The 16,247-nt window shown below is 39.0% G+C and overlaps 1 protein-coding gene across 3 annotated transcripts; it reads left to right on the forward strand.

The window, feature by feature from the left end:
- The first annotated feature begins 78 nt into the window (after positions 1-78).
- On the forward strand, positions 79-12,093 carry LOC149942803 (proton-coupled zinc antiporter SLC30A2-like). 3 transcript variants are annotated; one of them, XM_090179630.1, is made up of 9 exons: positions 79-525; positions 2,494-2,558; positions 2,833-2,998; positions 3,065-3,326; positions 4,057-4,210; positions 4,813-5,062; positions 5,983-6,088; positions 7,101-7,235; positions 11,685-12,093. In XM_090179630.1, the coding sequence occupies exons 2-9, from the start codon at positions 2,533-2,535 to the stop codon at positions 11,828-11,830; spliced, it is 1,245 nt and encodes a 414-aa protein (XP_090035756.1). In that variant the 5' UTR covers positions 79-525; positions 2,494-2,532; the 3' UTR covers positions 11,831-12,093. The 3 variants fall into 3 exon arrangements, with proteins under 3 accessions (XP_090035756.1, XP_090035757.1, XP_090035758.1); XM_090179631.1 differs by lacking the exon at positions 79-525 and adding an exon at positions 2,048-2,130; XM_090179632.1 differs by lacking the exon at positions 79-525 and adding an exon at positions 2,143-2,337.
- Positions 12,094-16,247: the final 4,154 nt, after the last annotated feature.

Below are 16,247 nucleotides of genomic sequence, written 5' to 3' on the forward strand. Positions count from 1 at the left end.
TCGAAATTGATAAAACTTCGGCAAACAGTTTCTGGAAAGCCTTAAACCGAAAGATTAATATTTTTTTTTCCCGATAGTATAAAACAACTTAAACGTTGTAAGTGCCAGATAAGGAAAACCCCACTTGTTTACAATTCGAGACGATGAGATAGACCCGCGTGCTACGAGCTATAGCCTATTTTTTTTAGAATTTTAGGAATCATTTGGAAAACAATTTAGGTGAGATAATGACAAAACATAATTATAGTCCAAAAATTAATCGATAGAGTAATTATATGTATTTGATAAATTGTCGTTGCAATGAAATGTCAGAATTTTACGTATCGCTTTTGCATAATTTTGGTTCCGTGTGCAAAGCGCTAAAATATCTCTTCTAGGGGGAAGTTAAATTTCTCTTCTATCAACAACGAAGTTTTTATCAATTTCACGCCGCGTGCAAAACTAGCAGTTTGTATATAAGTTAATCCTGGTGAAATTTTGAGAAATTTCCCAAAGCCTTGAAGTTTGCGCAAATCGAGTTCGTTGGTAAGTTTTATAAATTTCATTTTTTAATATTATAATGTATATCGTAAAAATTAAGTTAATAGAAAATTACTGTTTTAATTTTTTAAACGAGAGAGAGAGAGTAGATAATATAAGAAATTGTTGTTCATAATTCTATCGTTTTGGACTTTGTAATTCTGCTAGAAATTCAGATACGGTAACATATTGATGAAAGTTTTAAAAAAATCGGCTAGCTATCTCGTTACGGTAGCTTTTTACTGGAGGTTTACAAGATGCGCGATAAACTTTGTCCTTTGCAGACTTACCGAAAGGGCACCGTAATATAGTTATTAGGAATTCAAGCTTATAGGCTTTGTCGATTTCAAAAGAAAATGACACGCAGCGCCTCTCGTGGCTGGCGCGCGTAACTTGATTAAAAGTGTTTTCCCCGCCCCATTGAAATTAACGTAAAGTTGGCGATAATTAAACGTTAATTAACCTACCAAATGATATAAGAAATATTCCACTGACAATTTTTCCCGTTTATATAAACTTAAATGTAATATAAAATCGCCTTGAAAAATCGTTTATCGCTTTATAACATTCAAAAGTAATATTTTTAACGCGTCATGTAGATAATCGAATAGCTGCTCGTCTAGGTAAAGTTTGCGTTGTCAACCCGCGTATTAAAAAGCAAAATGAGATTTTAGAAAGTATAGGTTATAATTCGGAACGATATTAATACTTTTCGCGAATTTTGTCGTCAGTGAATTTTAAATATGACTTGAAATAAGTTTCAAGGTTTATTTAAAAGCTAGTTTCATAACTTTTCATCCATTGGTTCGTTCACAATGTATCTTTTAAGTAGGTGAAAATTTTAACGCGGTGAATCTTGCCAGTCTTAAGCCTCGGTTTAATCTACCGCGTATTTTGAAACGGAAAAACCCGATTACTATCGTTAAATGATGGCGAACGCTACGAAACAAATAACGAAATACGTGGGATTTTCGTCGTTAATTGGACTTAGAAAATATTTTAGAGAATCTACGTACAGAAAAGGTCAAGCTCTTTTGGTAGGCAATCGTTTATTTAACGTTAGGGAAACAGTTAACGAAGACAGCTCAGTAGTTCAAGGGCAATGCATACGAGAGCCGTCGGTGACTAAAAAGGTCTACGATATAACAATTAATGTAAGTAATTTAATTTTAATTGTCATATAATTTCTATAAAATATTACTCTAGGTTGTACAAGATAGAAGTATTTAAATTCACCGGGAATCACCGCTCTCTCCCTATATGTATATCAAGGCATACGCGTGAACTTTGAGCCCGCCTATTTCGAAAATAAAACGATAAAATATATCTTAAAGGCTTTTTTTGGGTTTCTTTTAAATTCATTTATTATGGAAAAATGTTAATCAAATATTTTTTCGAAAAACGATTTGTTACTTTACTTTAAATCATCGTTACATTTACATTAGCGTCAACGGGAATTGTAGTTTATTTTAACCAAGTTACGCGCGAGCTCACCCCTAGAGGCGCTGCGCGTCAATCGCTCGTACTCTATAAGCGAAGTATCATTCTACTTTACTATCTGCAAGCAAACATATTAGGCAGCTTAAGCCCAATGCGTCGGAACGTATAAGGGTTTGCTTTAGAAAGGCTATGTTAACGGTGATGAGCGCTATTAACAAAGTCTGTTATTTGACCTGAAATTGGTACGCGAGTCTGTTCACCTAATTTGAAAAAGTACGGAACCAAAACCTGTAGACTCACAAGTTATTGAAAAAGATCGAGCTGCCCATTGTGCAGTTAATTCTAGACAACCAAGTACTTCACCTAATTTACATACTGGTAATTATTTGGTAATTTATTATCGTCGTCAAAGGGATAACTAGCTTCTCATCAATAACTGACATACAAATGTGTTTGTCTGTATACATTAGTTAAAAGCTTATTAAAGAGTACACGTTATTTTTTAATGTAATCTATCATGACGCTTATTTGTAGATTTCGAACATAGTCAAATTCGAAGCAGTTCGCTAACAGATGGCTAGTAGCGAAGGAACACCATTGTAAGTCCAAATTATCCTTTTTCCGTCGTGTCATTATTCCTTGGAATTATCTTCCTAATGAAATTGTGTGTGCGGGCTCTGTTGAATTATTTAAAAGAAAACTTAAAGTTTTCATGACTGACAATATCCCCTCGAACTATTGACTATTAATGTTAACCGAATGGTCCCCGTGGGCTGTATGGCTTTTCGCCCTAGCCCTTCCCGAACTCTAGAGATAAAAAAAAGTGTATTCGGGGATTTCTTAGCGTATGGTTGTCTAATGTTTTGGTTTCAGGTTTACGAGAACCACGTCGTTCAGCGGAAGTTTTCAAGACAACTATGAAACCATTACTAGAGCGAACGGTAATTTGGTTCTCTATTGTTGTCACGGGAAACGATCGCCCCAGAACTGTTGCAAAGATGACTGCGAGACTTGCTTGGACAAAGGGACCAATAACAAAGTAAGAGGTTTTATATATTATATTTTGGGACGAATACGCGAGTAATTTTATTCTAACAACGTAAAGTCGCTGGCGATGCACTGTCACCCTGCCAGGGAGAGTAGCGTCGACAAGCAAGCGCGCTATCGTTTGATCATCGCCAGTGTCTTATGCCTGCTCTTCATGATAGGCGAGATAGTCGGTGGCCTCTTGGCCAACAGTTTGGCCATCGCGACGGATGCCGCTCATCTTTTGACCGATTTCGCCAGTTTCATGATCAGTCTCAGCGCCTTGTGGTTGGCTAATCGACCAGCCACCAAACAAATGAGTTTCGGGTGGCACCGAGCGGGTAACGTTGATTCTTTAATTAATTTATGGCGTTTTCCTTAGATCGCTCCGAAAGTAGGTGTTGCGATCACAGATTTCCATCCTCAAAGTTAAAGCCCTCTGTAAATTGGAACACGCTGCTATTACCCTAAAGCGTTAACCATTGGCCAAGGAGTCAAGGACAGGGGATTTAGGCTGTAATTGGATATGGTCCAAGTCGTCTACATAAAAGTAGAGTTTGGAGCTTCTCTGGTGTGGTTTTCAAATATTTTTATTTTACATAAAAGGTGTACACAATTAGGCCTAGAACATCGAGTCGCGTTTATACCACTAGAAGCCAATAGGGAGCATTTCGAGAGCCAGATCTGAGTTCTTCAGTTTCCCCTTTCCATAAAAACATGTAGAGGTTAACGGTAATAGTTAGTGTTGGGAGCTGTTGTTTCGCGTGGCATGAAGGGCTCGCCACCACCCTCCTACGCGTTGTAACCCGGCAACCTGTTTAAAGGCATTAAAAGTCGCAAGATGACTTGGAGGGTGGTGCCTTGGGTATTAGCCTAGCTGATTATTATTATAATTATCATCAGATCAGATAGGATCAGCACGTAGCGAATTTTGAGCTCAGTCCGTTATAAATCAACACTTTGAAATAAATTGTTAAATGGCGCACTAAACTGGAATCGGAGCGACCCAAGAGCGTAAAAGGACACTTGCATTGCAGTGAGACATAATCCTTCTTTTTCTGGTTTTTCTAGAGGTGATCGGAGCTTTAACTTCAGTCCTTTTGATATGGGTCGTTACGGGAATCTTGGTTTACATGGCCGTTCAAAGGATTATTGACGGCGACTACGAAATTAATGCCACCATTATGTTGATCACCGCCGGAGTGGGCGTCATCGTCAATATTATGTGAGGACCTTTAAGACTGGTTGTCACTAACAAGGAGACATGACATCCCGAAGTGTAACCCACCGATTTTGTTCAAACTCGGGGGATTGGGAATTTATTCAATGGGCAACTCAAAATATTAAATTTTCCCATTGAAAATAACATAGGATTTTGACCTCAAATTGATCAAAAGTTGATCAATTTTGAGGTTTTTTTTTGTCAATTTTTATCTATTTTTTTCTATTTTTGGAATTTTCGAAATTTTGAAATTTGTTGAAATTTTTCACAGGGGGTCCTAGGAATCGGTCAGAATCTCATGTTATTTTCAATGGGAAAATTTCCATTTGTTGTTGTCAAAAACATTTTTCGTTGCCATGGCAAAACGGTTGCCCATTTAATAAATTCCCTTTAGGATTTTTCCAGTTACGTGAAGGTCTACCAATCCCCCGAGTTTGAACATAATCGGTGGGTTACACTTCGGGATGTCTCCTTGTAAGACTGCGGCCGTCGACGCTAAAATTATCCCTTCATACAATATTTTGCGTCGACGTTCGCCGGCTTTTCGCTTAGTGAAAATTAGACTTTAACCTGAAATTCAATTAGAACCATTCTTGAACTCGCAGAATGGGCGTTTCGCTGACGGTAGGAGGCGTTCCTCATGGTCACTCTCACGGTGGTTCATCTTCTCATGGTCACTCGCACGGCAGCCCCGCAAAACATGGTCACGGGGAATCGGGCGTGACAGTCCACCGCCAGATGGAACATGCCAGAGGGAAGGGAAACATCAACGTCCGAGCGGCCTTCATTCACGTCGTCGGCGACTTCATTCAGTCGATCGGTGTTTTCACCGCCGCCCTTGTTATTTATTTTAAGGTAAACTTAGACTAATTAATGCAGAAACGTTTCGACTCCCATAAAACGTACAAACTCCTTATTCCATCCCTTTACGGGGGCAAAATGCGAAACTCACTCCGCTCATGTGCGAAGGTGTAACACGGAGTAATCTTGTTAGCTATATATATAGCCCCAGTACCGGATTTACTGAAAGTGAGGCCCTAGGCAGCTTTTGGTGGGGGCCTATGTAAGGAAAGCATAAAAACGCAAAACTCGCATGTCCCGAAGCCAGTGGCGTAGACAATGGGGTGGTGGTTTCCGGGCCCAGACCCTCCCCCTTAGGCCTAACTTTGACTGTACTAAGTATCCACCCCCTTCTCGACCCCCTCTTAACATCCACATACTTCGACCCCCTCCCCCCATTGACGAATTTCTGGGTATGCCACTGCCCGAAGCTGAGCTTATGTCACGGTAATAATGATTTTTCAAATAATAAAGCAACAAGCCTGATACGTTTTTCTCTTAAACCGAATCAGTGAAAAATCCATTGATTTCATCAGTGGTGGGGGCCTTCTGTTGGTGGAGGCCCATAGGCCTGTGCCTAGTAGTAGTAGTAGGCCTAGTCCTTAATCTGGCACTGAGAACCTCATATGGCCATTAATACGTGACTGCCTAATTTTTGCGTCTTTTTTAAATCGAAATGGTAATGTTTTTAAGAGCAATAAGGTGCCGTGACTTACGTCAATTTTAACTATAGCCATACCTTGTCATACATTCGCGCATGCGTAGTTGCTGCTATGTCGGTAGACTAATGGGAATAAGCGTTTACCTGTTTGCCAGGGACATTTAGGTGCCTCGAAACGTCGGACGTCGTTATTTTAATTAGTTTAAGGGGTAAGCCCCTTTTCAATGTCAGTCAGGTTCTAACTGAAATTTCATTAAAACATTTTTTGAACCAGCCCGATCTAGTCATAGTGGATCCGATCTGCACTTTTCTATTTTCCGTTTTGGTCTTGATCACCACTTTCAAAATCATGAGAGAAACGCTCAATGTACTTATGGAAGGTGAGTTAAGTCAGGCGTTTATATATGTGTACAGGGGCGGATTAACCCTTTCGGCGCCTTTAGGCACAGAAAAATTTGGCGCCCCTTGGCATTGGTCAGCTAAGAAGGGGCGTATCGGTTTTTAAAAAATAAATATATATATTTTAGTTTCCCCAAATCTTTTCGGCGTTATTTTGAGTAGGGGCAAGCCAAGTACATGGACCGTGGGGCTTAATCAGAATTTTGGCACCCCTAGAAAAATGGCGCCCTAGGCACGTGCCTACTTTGCCTAATGGTTAATACGCCCCATGTATGTGTACACTTGGAACGTCTACTGAAGATTGTGGTAACCCTAATGATTCCCATATAAAGGGGAGTGGTTTACAATCGAGATTTATTTTTCGGCGACGATACCACGTTAAGCCCACCCCTCAGTTGTTCTTTTTTAACTATCTAAGTACCTTAATTTATGTATAGCTAGAGTAATTTCGTTGAAATCTTTATAAATTATCTGAGGACTTCAGTGGAGATAAAAATCGACGTTTCAAAATGGGTGTTATGGTACTTTTATACATTCGACGTAGTTGAAGCCCCGCCCGTTTATACATATATTTCCTGGTGGGGTGGCGGAGTGGCTAGCACTTTCGCCTCGCAGCAAGAGGAGCCAGGTTAGATCCCAGCTTGTGGCACTGGGTGAAAACTCGGAACAACTCCTTCTGCGTTGAGTTAGCAAGTTCTTTCCCCACTGGTTTAAGGGGTTTTCCCCCAGGTCTTCGGTTTCCCCTTCCCTAAAAACTTGTTGAGGTTAACGGTAATAGTTAGTGTAGGGAGCTGTTGGCTCTCGTGGCTTGAAGGGCTTGCCACCACCCTCCTACGCATTGTAACCCGGCCACCTGAATTAAAGGCTTCAAAAGTCGCTTGATGACTTAGGCCTAAGGCGGTGCCTTGTGTATTAGCCTAGCTTGTGTATTAGCCTAGCTGATTAAATACGGTATCAGTGTAAAAATTTCAATCGCGATTTCTCACCCTCCAGGTATTCCGAAAAGTATCGACTTTTTAGAGGTCCAGCGAGTTATTTTCGCCATTTCCGGTGTCATTAAAGTTCACAATTTAAGGATATGGTCGCTAAGTATGGATAAAATCGCCTTATCAGCGCACATTGTCGTTCGTAAGTATTAGCAGCCCAAAGTAAATTTTAAAGTAAAATTCAGCGGAATTTCGCAGGCTTGAGGCAGATTCTCATGGGCGTGAATTGCATCATGGTTCCAATTTATAGCGTGTATTAAGCCCAGTTCACACTATACATTTAATTGGACCACTTAATGGTATCCAACTAATTGTAAGCAAGAAAATTGTAAAGTGTGAACAGAAAAAGTGGGAGTTATTGTTACAATTTTTCTGTTCACACTTTACAATTTTCTTGCTTACAATTAGTGGGATACAATTAAGTGTCCCATTTAATTGTATAGTGTGAACTGGGCTTTACTTCGCTTACCTAAGTAAAACTTAAAAATTATATTATAATTATGTTTGATGACCTTTTTTGCAACAATTTTATTCATGAACAATTTTAGGAAATATTTCACCAAATGACTCTGAATAATTTATCCATAGGAATTAAGGCTCCCACCTCCAATTTTGACCCCCTATCTCTGCACTAAAGCCACGTTCACACGTACCCTCAAATACGTTTTGCCTCGTTTCGATCTCGCTGCGGTTTGTAGCGTTTGGAAATCTGTTTGTTCACACGTTCGATTTGAAGAAAATTGTGCATGCGTAGAATAGTCATACAATTAGGAGTTCACCTTTTCATGCATTTGAGTTACGTTTTAAAACACTTTAATGAAAAATGCATGCATCAAGATTTTTTGAATTTTTTTAAACAAATAGACCAAACTTTTATAAAATTCATAAGAAATTTATAAGTTGCAAAAAAAATGTACGATTGTCAATTTTCTTAAAAAAAAGGGGGGGCTCATGTTTCCAAAAAACCGACTCGATGACGTCACGAATAGCTGACAACTGGTCTGAGACGCTGGGACACACGACGGGAGCGCTCGCAATGTTTCAGAGGGTACGTGTGAGCACGGCTTATTTTTTCTTCCAAAACGACCTTTGATGGTACATGTTTCAACCGAATAACATTAAAAGTATAGACACTTGGATACTTTTTTCGTAATAGATTTCTAATATACTTCTGGTGGTAGGGAAAAATAAATGTTTTATCATCTGCCCAAGGTACATGTTGTAACAACCTCGTAACAATTTAACAACCTCGTAACAATTAAATACGTAGGCCATATGCTTGCAATTTGTAGGCTCTTTCCATGAGCGCACCCAGAGCGACCTTTCGGTGTCGATGCATCTGAACGGTCATGAAAATTACGCGACGCGATATCGCCGCCTGTTTCCATTGTCGAATCGAACCCCCACTGATGAGTAGATCGCTCCATTTGTAGTGCTACTAACTGGCACTTTGAAGCATTTATCCTAATATCTTCTTTCTAGCCCAATGCGGTGGATTAAGTCAAACTCGACTTTCACCCAAACTAATTTGACTTACGCTTACGCCACAAATTTATACGTTCATATAAATGTAAATTTGACGGTGAAATTAGTGAAGTAGTTTGGATATATAATTCAGATTGTACCTGATCATGTGAGAAAAAGATAACGGATTGATATGTTCAGATAGAAATTAGAAGCACTAGATTTACCAGTTGTTTTTCAATTCGGAAATTGGCTAAGAGGCACACCGAGTATAGAAGGAATAAGGAGAGAAACACCCAAAATGTAGTGAGAACGATGCGATGACCGTTTCCAAGAAACAAAAAGGAGCGATGTTTTCTCCCCGGAACACCTCTTTTGTCGTGCCAAGAAGGTCGACCACTTTTATCGCACTAACCCGTTTCCATGACCGTTCAGATTAGAGGCCTGCGCCGATCTGATATGGGTCGGCGGCGGCGTTTGACCCAAAATATACCGCCGGTGGCGGCGTCTTCGGCGTGGCCAAAATGACCGACGGCGGCGGCGTACGCCGGCGTTTGTTTAAATTTTAGAGCTATTTCTTGTAGCGACAGTTTAAAAAACACGCGACCAGAAGGGCAAGGGCAAATACTAACTCGTACTAGTCCTTCCATGGACTAATTAATGTACTTCGCACAGGGACACCCCGTTCCCGAATATTTGCTTCGGGCGATTGTTAAATGTGCGCTCTGGCGGCGGAGTTATCAACTATCTAACTAATGATAACCGGGGAAGAAGGAAAAGGGGTGAGGGGAGGGAAAATACCAATGTAGCTCCGCAGCTGGAAAACACGTGGGAGTGGCTCAATTTGTAAAACGTTTGTTTTAATGTTTTAACGTGCGAAGTACATTAATTATTCCATGGTCCTTCCAAGGTAGGCCACTGGCCTGACGTCAAACGAAATTCAAAATTATTCGCAGTTATGCCGGTTAAAATTCTGTTGAAGGCTCGATATTGGCTTTATATTTTTTTGGTCGTGCTCCTCGATAACGCTCTGCAGTGGCGTAGACAAGGAGGGTTCAATGCCAACCCCCTAGGCCTACCTTGACTATACTAAATTGACACCCCCTTCTCGACACCCCTCTTAATATTAACATTCTTGGACCCCCTTTGACGAAATTCTGGCTACGCCACTGGCGCTCTGAGCCTTCCAATCAGAAATAAATCCGAGTTACGAATAATATCAATTTTGCTGCCGAAGGTTATCATCGCACGGTGAACATACATATTGCTATTTTGCTATGTTATTTTCCATTTAAGTATAATTAAAGGTATTATGATGTGATTTTATAAACGTATTGGACGTCTAAAATGCAGTATATCAAATGCTTCATTTATTGAAATTAAAGTAAAAAATTATTATCAGTCTCGGATTGGTCATATAGGTAATCTGCCCGATGGCCTGGATTCCATTAACCGTTCATGAAGTGGGCCTCCGTAAACATGGTAGCGTTATAGTCGTTAAAGCTGGGACCCTTTTGTCTCCTAGCAACCAAAAAATATTAGACCCAGACCGCCACTTATTATTATAATGCAATTTTAGAAAACATATCGATAAACCAAGCAACATTTAAATTTAAAGATAATTAAAATGTGGATAAGCCTTGGTTATATTAGTGACTCTCTGTATAGCCCAGATAGCAATGCTCGAATCTATTGACGCTAAGTGAAAATGCTATTACTCTGCGTCGACCGAAATCCGAAAACCCAAATTTTACGTTCGACGTCGTGATCAAATGTAGTTATTTTAGCGTCAATGAAAACCAAGCTTAATATAACAAAAAAAAAGGTGTATAAAGAAAAAAAGAAACGGTGGCGCGCCGTTCCTTGTATCAGCGGCGGCGGCGGCGGCTTGCGCCGATTTTCGAAACATCGGCGGTGGCGTGATCGGCGCGTTCAAAATTATCGGCGGCGGCGGCGTTTAGCGGCGGCACAGGCCTCTAGTTCAGATGCGTCGACACCGAAAGGTCGCTCTGGGTGCGCTCATGGAAAGAGCCTCTTGGTTCCAAAAGTGGAGCGCCATTTTACTGAGAGCTAGTCGAGTGACGTCTCCAGGCAGACTTTTAACCCACTGACTTTCGGAATTGATCTATTATCGACCTGATTGTGTAGTTTACACTACGCCGCAAACAAACTTGGCATTGTAACTTCCAGATAACGATAACGAGGCATCTCCGTCGCGAGCTAATTTTTGCTGGAGGCCAAGGCCCATTGAATATTAAAACTCTTTCATCATGAAATCTGAATATAAATTTTAATATTGCAAACCCTCGCTTAAAGGGAGTATAACCTTTATCGGAATTTAGGGGGAAAAGTTTTCCATTCCTCCCAGGCGCCTAAGATAAAAACACATAGGAGTGTTTTTGGGATAATAAATAAGAATTGTTTACCACGAATTTTCCTACTGAATTCGGATCAAGTCGATATTTAATAGATAGTTAGGAAAAACTACAAGAAGAAAATATATTTCAAAATATAGCACGTTTATGACTTAACTATTTATGACCTTAAACCCAAATATACAAGTAGATTTCTAGTATAAAGTATAGGTCATTAACAGCGTGCTATAGAGGTTTTATCTGGAAATCATCCTACTATTTCACCGTAGCGCCTCGTGTGGATTTTTGAGTACGCTTAGTGCACCCTACCAAACACGTAGGGTTATACTCCTTTTAAGTTTCCCAAATAATGGGAAAAGGGAGTGGGCTCACTAAAGGGTTACATAAAAATTTTGATTTTTCGCACGTGAGAACGCCAACTACAAAAACCTGATCTTGAAATTGCCTCGCGCAGCAGCACTCCTACCGAGATAACCCCGAAAACTTTCCACACAAATTTAAAACGCGTATTTAAAAACGTTCAATGATGAGCTAAAGATATTATAGGCCTAATGTAGTTCGCTTATTACATGGAGCACGTGTTTTACATTTGGGTGGAAATCTTTCAAATGATCGCCCTGCTGCTAAAAGCACGCTATTTCCATTCCGATCCTGTAGTTTTATTGTCCAAAGTGACTCGTTACAATTGTTTTATAGCACCACACCTTACTTTTCCTTCATAAATGTACTTATGGGTAGTAATAATTTTCTAGGTGAAGGCGAGGTACCTTCCGAAATCTTGCAGCTAGTTTCTAGAGAGATCCGAAATCGCTACGACATTTTCGAGTTGACTCTACAAGTAGAAGAATACGAAGAGGCCATGCAGAACTGTAACCAGTGCCAAGATCCTAAGGATTAAAATCCCCCGCCAAAAAAACAAGGAACAATTTTATTCAGTTTTTGGTATTTGGACGTCTTTTTTGTTTGTCACACGCGGAACGGCCTGAAATCACGTCGATCGGTTGTCAACATCAAGATTTCCAATCGTTTCTCCTGTCCAATTAAAAATTACCTATATTTTATTATATGTTTGTTTGCAAAATGTTACGTTTTTTAAACAATGTTTATATTGTTTTAAGTGCTCGCCTGAATTTTGTTTAAATTAAAATCTTGCGTCGTATATTTAGTTTTCATGGAATCGTTTTTAATGTTGGTCGGTTGATCAGCCTGTTTCTTGAGTACGGCTTCTAGTCGGAGAGCGCGATAGGCAAATTCTTGTAATCTAAGTATTTCTTCCAAATCTTCCTAGTTTGTAGAAGCTTTTTTAAAAGCAGTTATTAAGTATTGTTATTAAACCTATTTTACTGACCATTTCCATTTTATGTTGGACGAAAATACAACCCTTTTTCGTAAGCGTTAGAAATGAAATTAGGTCAAGTGTTATTGATCGCTTGAGTCGCTGCCTTCGAAAGAAATGGCGCAAAATTTAGAGAGTAGTGCGCGCTAGAGCCAAATCAAAGTTGGCCGTGGTTTACTATTTTATAATTCCATTTTCGCCCCTTCTTCCAAGCTGCCACTATGTCATCAATCTCGCTTTGGTCGACAAATAAATCTAAGATAAATAATAAAAGCTAAATATAGGCACTACAATAGGCGCTTGAATAAAACGTCTTCAAGGAAATCGCCAATGAGTAATATTTCCGAGAGCCGGGACCTGCAAGTTACTGTTTATATAGTGCTTGTTGAAAAAATGGAAGATTTTCACCTGTAAATAGGAATTCGTGTTTTTGTTAATCTTTAAAATATAAAAAGTCACCTGCATGGTTAAATGGAAACCCTTGTTTCATACCGTAGAGGACTAGAGGTGAAAAGTTTCCATTATTTCCACAAGCACTATATTAACAGTAACTTGCAGGTCCTGGCTATCCGAAACATTACTTGTTGTCGATTTCCTTGAAGATATTTTATTGAAGGGCCTATTACAGTACTGACAAGGAGACATCCCGAAGTGTAACCCACCAATTAATGAATAATGAAAAATCCTAAAGGGAATCGATTCAATGGGCAACCGTTTTGCCATGGCAACGAAAAATGTTTATAATAGCACACATCCCCTGGTCCAAAACTAGTTTATTAATTGCTTGGACTAGTTCTTTTTTAATCTGAGGGTAATTGGCCCGCTTGACCAGTTTAATAATAAAAAAATTTTAATGGAAATTGAGGCGGGACCAGTTTAAAAATTCAAACCTTCTTCCAATTTTTATAATAATAATAATAATAATAATGTATTTATCGGGAGAAGAAAGCGTTATTGAGTCCCGAGATAATACATTGAAACATGTCAAAGGTAAAATGTAAGGACACAGAATTAATAAACAATGTAAAATAAAAGAATAAAGGAATGACAAAATTGCAGGGGTACAACATGACAAGGTCAATTTGCATAATACGGAAAAATACAAAATACAAGATAGAAGATAAAAGATACAAAACTCAAAATACAAGATAAAATAAAAGAGAAGGCACTAAAATTATTTACTTAATACAAAAGTATGTATACAAATTTATACACATAAGAGGGAGTTCATGTGAAGGAAATAGTGTCGGAGAGTCAATTTAAATATTCGACTTAAATTAACTTGTGGGAGAGCGGTTTGAAGCAGACTGAAATACTTCTTAAAGGTGTTCCGCGGGTTCGAAAGAGTAAAGAATACGACAACTACATGTAATTGACTAAACGTAAAAACTGACTTTAATGATAAATTAATATTTTTAACGAGATAAAATTAAATACAACACTTATATTGCTAAAGGTTTTAAAAAATTGGTAGAGAGTACGATATGAAATTAAATTGAAGGCTCTAGGCAATTATGGTGACCTAGAGGGTTGAAGCTTAGGGTTCGAACTAAAGATAAAGCTTCGCTTTTCCTAGTTTCACTGGAGGTCATAAAAACTCCGTCAAAGCTCACAATGGACCGTCCTATTTTAGAAAGTGGGGTCAAGTTGTCTTTGGGCCGTCTTTGGCGAGAAAGGAAAAGAGATTTCGTGACGATTTTGACGAGTGAATAAGAAAAACCAGCGAGGCTAGGAATATTTTGTAGCGAGGCTAGCGGAATTTAGGGATGGGGCTATTCTTGGTAGAAATATACAAGAAATAAAAAGAGAGAGATACATGTGAAAAATATATATAGGTTTACAAATATTTTGTTAGATTAAGTTTAAATTCAAAGTTAAGTTTTTAAAATTTAGAATTAGAGTTCGTTAATTTAACAGTGCATGGCCATCCACGATACCTATTTAGGCGCACCTTAAAGGAAGACACTGATGAATTTACTTTGACAGCTGCTGGGAGGTTGTTCCAATGGTTCACTACTCTTTGCGTAAAAAAGACTCTTCTAGTCAAACCATTACACTTCTTTTTAAAGAGAGTAGGAGCTTTTCTACGAGTCCATTTGACATCGAAGAAGGTTTCAGGAAAGACATGGTTGAATGGTTCTCTATAAGGCTAGGCTTAGGCTATGCACGTCTACACTTCTAGCTTTGAAAATAGATACCGTACTGTCCGGAGGAATCTAGAGTAGCCTATAGAGTGCTTAGACTGTGTCGGGCAGTGAGCTGGGCACGGAGGCGACCCCTGACGGGGTCTCAGGGACTAGCATGGACTAAACAGTAAACACTAAACAAAGCATACCGGGCCAGGAAAACGACTAGACGGTAATCCGGCAGCCTGAGCCTAAGCACATTCGTACCACAGCAGCTGCAGCTCTACCAACCTTGCATTCGTGCAGCTTCGATGTTAACGAACTGTTAGTCGAAAATTGAAATTTGTAAGTATAATAACTTAATAAGTATTTCATTTATAAGTATAAAAAGCAAACGTCGTATGTGAGTCAGCTCTGAAAACTTGGATAACTCCTTAAGAATTTGATTAAAGGGAATAGAACCTCCAACGCGTTCTTTGTGGAAGACCCCATCAATTTCCTTTATACCCTTCACAATCAGCGATTATAAGCGCCGCAGGTGTGAAAAGCCATGGGTCGAGGCAGCGGACAATATTGGAACCCTCGGAGGGTGACAGAAATACCAGAGGTTATATTCCCTTTAAATAAAACATCATTAGAGGATTTTGATCCTATTCCAGCTATGGACTAATTGTGGCTAGCTGATAAAGAAAGACGAATTGAAATCGTACATCCCATTTAGATAAAAAAATCAATTTTGAAGATGACAATTGTGAGTTAGAATAAATAGGCATAAATAATCTTAATTTTTTACATTTAGCTATTCAAGTTAACTATTAAAAATCCTTTCGTGATAGGATTGTGAATAAGCAGCTAACCTTTGTGTATTTCAAAAATAATTTTGTGATAAAAAAATAGTGATGCCAAAACCATATTTGTGAATTTGTGATGCCATAATTTAAGCGAATTTTCTAGACCTATCCACATTCCAACAAAATAATTTTACAATGGGACCAGTTGAAAAAAATAATGTAAGGGTCACTGGACCAGTTTATTTATTTAGGCAATTATAGGGGACAGCATATGTAACATAATTACTCATAAGTATGCCACTGTACCTTTATTCCATTCAAAAATCTTCACTAACGGTTTGTTTCACCACGAACCAGTAAAAAGGTGGACTACGTTAGATTTTAACCTTTTTAATCATCCTAGTAATTTTGGGAGTCACACTATTGGCAGGGGCGTAGGAACCAGGGGGGGCAAGGGGGGCAATGCCCCTCCCTAGAATTTTACTGGGAGGGGCAACTAATGTTATTGCCCCCTCCAACGTTTTGGTCAGTTGAAATCTACGCAAGGCTCAAATTATCATTTTAAAAGCGTATAAAGCTTATAGAACCTCAACTGCGTTTAAATTTCAGTCTTTTCCCGCCAATGTATATAGTAGAAAAATGTAAAAATGCATTCCGAGAAGCTACACTCCATTAAAAATTAAAAACCATTCTCCAGACCCCTTTTGGTTTCACTTTGCCCCCTCCAACTTCTAGAACGTTCCTACGCCCCTGACTATTGGCTACTAACATATGTATTTAAGCCAATGGAAAACCTCTAAATTGAGAAGGAATTTTTTGCGTCGGAATTTTAGTCAGCCCAATGTAGCTTTATTGAAATTTATAAACTCGCTCGGTTTGTGCGGATGAAGTTAAATAATGAGTAATTTAGAAAAATAAAAGGTTGGGTAAAGTTACCAATAAGTGATCGCTTTCCGAAAATGGAACAAGTCGTCGAAGTGGGATATTCCAATTTCCACCAGCGTTATTAAAACCCATATCAAGCCTAGAAGAGTTAGGCCTAGGCTCAAAAGAATCTGCAAA

This window comes from Leiobunum rupestre, chromosome 6 (genome assembly GCF_980474605.1).
Source record: "Leiobunum rupestre chromosome 6, qqLeiRupe1.1.hap1, whole genome shotgun sequence".
Classification (NCBI taxonomy): domain Eukaryota; kingdom Metazoa; phylum Arthropoda; class Arachnida; order Opiliones; family Sclerosomatidae; genus Leiobunum; species Leiobunum rupestre.